At 35.7% G+C, this 4,459-nt stretch overlaps 1 protein-coding gene across 1 annotated transcript in view; it reads right to left on the bottom strand.

Moving 5' to 3' along the window:
• Window positions 1-1,225: 1,225 nt before the first annotated feature.
• The window catches only part of LOC119828744 (zinc carboxypeptidase A 1-like), a 14,052-nt gene continuing 10,818 nt past the window's right edge, over window positions 1,226-4,459 (bottom strand). The window contains exons 11-14 of the mRNA XM_038350986.1: window positions 3,991-4,057; window positions 2,366-2,568; window positions 1,890-1,974; window positions 1,226-1,284 (exon numbers count right to left, since the gene is read on the bottom strand). Of these exons, the coding sequence (XP_038206914.1) occupies window positions 1,226-1,284; window positions 1,890-1,974; window positions 2,366-2,568; window positions 3,991-4,057 (414 nt within the window). The remainder of the gene's footprint in view (window positions 1,285-1,889; window positions 1,975-2,365; window positions 2,569-3,990; window positions 4,058-4,459) is intronic.

A 4,459-nucleotide genomic window follows, 5' to 3' on the forward strand; every position in this document is an offset into this window, starting at 1 on the left:
AAAATCCTAAGCTGTACCAGGAATACATATCAGTCCATCGACTATATAGAGAAAGATTTAATCGTAAATTCCTTCTAAGCACATAAAAGAAACCATTCAGTGTATCGTAGATATACTATAAGTTTAGGCACATAATATATTAAAAGCGAGAGAATAGAATGACTTCAATGCCTTGCTTCTTTGGTCCATGCTAAAACATCCTCTAGATTTATTTTAGTTGCAACTATCATAAATAACGGTACGGATAAAAACATATAAACACACATTCAATAAAAACGTATAATGACAAAGAGGAGACAATTCCAAAACACAACAAATCCATCCAGCATCGTGCTTTCTTGACCACCTTTGGTCCCGGGTACCAATGTATCTCTGTGCAATTTCTCCAATTTCTCATTCTTCTTTTGCGATAAGATCGAGAGGATACCCTCCATTGTCTCTTGGCAGGTGGGTAGAATTTGTTGAGGCGGTAGCGCGAAACCGTGCTGGCCCTCATCGCGTAGTTCGAACGTAAGTACATACCTGTGGATTATAACAGGTTTTGCTAAATAATGGTAACTGATTCATAGATTTTAATGTGGGAGTCGAGCATGCTTCGGCATGAATTGGGCTAGCTCGCACCGGGGAAGTACCACATCTCTACAGAAGACCAGTGTGAAATAGTAGTGTCCTACTGTGTTTCGTATGATGAGTGGGGGAGCCGGAGACTCCTCTCTATTTCCTCACTCTTCCCAGTCCATTCCTTCTTTTCAGTCGTCAATCCTTAAAAAATAAAAGCGAGCAGCGTAGTCGTAGAGGCTCTACGTACTCTCTTTTTTTGAAAACCCTACTAATATTATAAATGCGAAAGTTTGTGTGTGTGTTTGTTGCTCTTTCACGCAAAAACTACTGAACTGATTGCAACAAAATTTGGTACGTATATAGCTGGAGAACTGAAATACCATATAGGCAATTTTTATCCCGGTATCTCTACGGGATAGAGACATACGCGGGTGAAACCGCGGGGCGCAGGTAGTATTGTTACAGACGACTTAAAATTTACAATTTAATTCATTCTACTTTATGTTCATAGAACAATACATTTTAATTAAAAATTATGTATTTGAGTAAAAATTATGACAATGCTTATTATAACTGGACTCGTCAAGGAAAATAGGGATTCGCTGTTATATAATAGTCCTAAATACTACTAAAACAAATGAACATTTTATGAATCGCTCGGAACTTACGGAACTGCGAAGGATTTTTTCACCCAGCATCCACTGACACCAGATGTCATATACCCTGAAATATGGTACTAATTTTATTCTAGGAGAAGTATAAAATTCATATTGTGTAGGTATTTTTATACAAATGACCTAAAAGGAGCATGAGATTTGCAGGGATATAACATGAAAATAAATTGGTTTTAATCTCTATGAATGTGATTTAAGTATGCAAAACACAGACACACACAAAGAAACAGACACAATTTTTTGGATTCGTGCTGTTTATTGTTTTTAAACCCCTTTTTATTATTATCTTTTTAACATCCTCAATGAACACACAGTTGCCTATTTTATTATTTATATAATTTAAAGAAAACTTAATTACAATCTAAACTTAAATACAATCGTAGCATAGGTGAAAAAAGAGAATTAGGTAAATTACAAGTTTTCACATGTATATGCCATTATAACGTAATTAAAAACGTCGTTCGTATTATATTAGCTATATATCTATATATATAATCGTTAGGGATTACATTTTTTAATTGTTTTCAATACCCGAGAAAGATTATAATCTAACAGTTTCTACGATCTTACAGCGACACATACATCTCTGTGTGATAATGAATTAATGTCTGTGTAATTACAGATTATAAAATCACTGTAATATTATTTCCTTACCTACTGTATCATACGCCGTGCCGACTGAATATTGGGTTCCAAATTTCGTTTCTATCTGTAGCGCTGCTGTTAAGCCGATATTGTGCTAAAAATGGTAAAAAACCATATAAATCATTGAGACCCTAGACCTTCAGCTCCTTAGGTATGATGTTGTTAAAAATTTCAATATTAAATGCATGCGTGCTATTAATTTTATTTGTAGCTGCGCCCTGCGGTTTAACCCGCGTAAGTCTTTATCCCGTAAGAATATCAGGATAAAAAGTCGCCTATGTGTTATTCCAGATGTCCAGCTATCTACGTATCAAATTTCATTGCAATCGGTTCAGTAATTTTTGCGTGAAGGAGTAACAAACATATACATAACCTTACAAGCTTTCGCATTTATAATGTTAGTAGGATAGGATAATTAGGGATAAAAAAAAATTAGTCGCGGTTTATACTCCGTAAATGATGATAGTCGATATTTCGATACGTACCACAACATCATAATTGTCCGTGTGTTTGGTAGAATGTGTATACGGTATTATCATATATTGCCCGTATGCGTGGAAAGCGAAGTAATACTTCAGGTTTTTGCTGTTCGCACTCACAAAGTTGCCCATCGCCTGCGATTCCGGTTCAGAGAATGCGTTCGGCCCACAGTACGTTTCGCTGAATTTATTCGAACTCACACCAACGGCTGGAATCAACGAATCGATGAGCAACTACCGGTGGTACGTATATAGCGTATGTCACTCAGTGATGTAGCAGCTTTCTAATGGTGAAAGAATGTTTGAAATCGGTCCAGCAGTTTTTGCGTGAAACCGTTACAAATATACGGTTCGATCATTTCGGCTGATTTTTATATACATTTTTCTGAAGGCCCAAGGAAAGTGTTTATGGAGTGAAAAAACGTACCACCGGTGAAGCCAGGGCGAACCGCTGTCATAAATAATAGAATACAAATACTTCTGACTGGCACTGCAACAAAGAGCTACTGAAAATCAGCGCTGCGCATTACGCGTAGCACATGCTGAGTAGTTACCCTTTTTAGTACCCCACCCATTAGTTGTAAGTTCACCTTTTGACGTGACAACGTCTTAAATTAGGTTGCGGCTCGGAGTCACTCATGAAAAAATGTAACGCCCGGTAACGTTACGATGATTCAACGAAGTATGATCGGTTCGCCGCGCGCGCAGCACTAGAGAATTAGGCGCATTGAATCGGCGCGTGCTTGTGTCTCTGTCTCTGTCTTTCTCGAGCGTTCTTGGCGTTGTCACGTAAAATCTTCGCCCGTAAAACCGACTTTACAGGCAACCATTTTTTTTTTATTATAAGTTCCTTAACATTATGTGGTGTTAAATAAACATTCTTTCTTTCTTTCAAAATATGTTTCGACTCAGAAATCGGCCAAAAATTCTAGGAACGGGACTAAATTTGTGACAATACTAAACACATCTATCGCACCTATTTTCCAATATCTATTTGCTATAAGTTTCCATTTTTCCGTCTCTTTTGGTCGATTAGGAAAAAATTGTACGCATTCCATTCGCATTTATTAATAAACATTTTTGTTTTGTTAATTCTTTAATATTATTTTTTTTCCTATCACACTTGACGTTAACGTGAATGTTGTAATTTCGTGTAATTGAAGGTGCAGTAATCTATAAATGTGGCAGACTTTTCGAAAATGTGAACTGTGTCCTTTGTTGGAAATTCATTATTAATAAATAAATAAACATGTAACATTTTATTAAGCCTCAACTAAATTCGAACTCAAACTTAAACAGTTATTTAATCAGTAAGACTTATTAAAAGTACTTTTGAATCATCATGACATTCTAACATTTACAATCGGTTTGGCAAACAGTTCTTATAGAAAAGATCCGGCAAGAAACTGCTAAATTTTCAATTTATCAATCAATTTATTGAGACTATAAATTGATTTCAATATTGCATAATCATGTACTGAATATTGGATTACAAGAGTTATCATAACTATGAAATGCGGATAAAGATACGCTATCGCCCTATAAAATATTTAATCTGTCTGCACAAAATATGTTATCTTATCAGCTGATAAACTGCACTCATTAAAAATATTATTAGTTCAAGGACTTACTTCCAAAGGCGATACCGAAGTTTCTATTCAAATCAACATGATTCATGTTCTTTCGATGCATTCGATCCTAAAAAATATTTCATTAGTACTTCAATAACATCCTTTCACATCATAATCTTAAGTATTGTACAGGATTGAAAAATACTATATACTAGATGCGCCCCGTGGTTTCTCCCGCGTAAGTCCGTATCCCGTAGGAATATCGGGATAAAAAGTTGCCTACATGTTATTTCAGTTGTTCAGCTATCTACGTACCCAATTTCATTGCAATCGGTTCAGTAGTTTTTGCGTGAACGAGCAACAAACACACACACACATCCTTAAAAACTTTCGCATTTATAATATTAGTAGGATTAGTAGGAAGTAGGATACTACAAAACTACAATGGCAAGTTTCTTATTAATATGATGTTACACTTATTAAGCAGCCCTTTTTTTTAAGTGGGGAAATCTTGCATAGATACCCACGG

This window comes from Zerene cesonia, chromosome 8 (genome assembly GCF_012273895.1).
Source record: "Zerene cesonia ecotype Mississippi chromosome 8, Zerene_cesonia_1.1, whole genome shotgun sequence".
In the NCBI taxonomy this organism is placed as follows: domain Eukaryota; kingdom Metazoa; phylum Arthropoda; class Insecta; order Lepidoptera; family Pieridae; genus Zerene; species Zerene cesonia.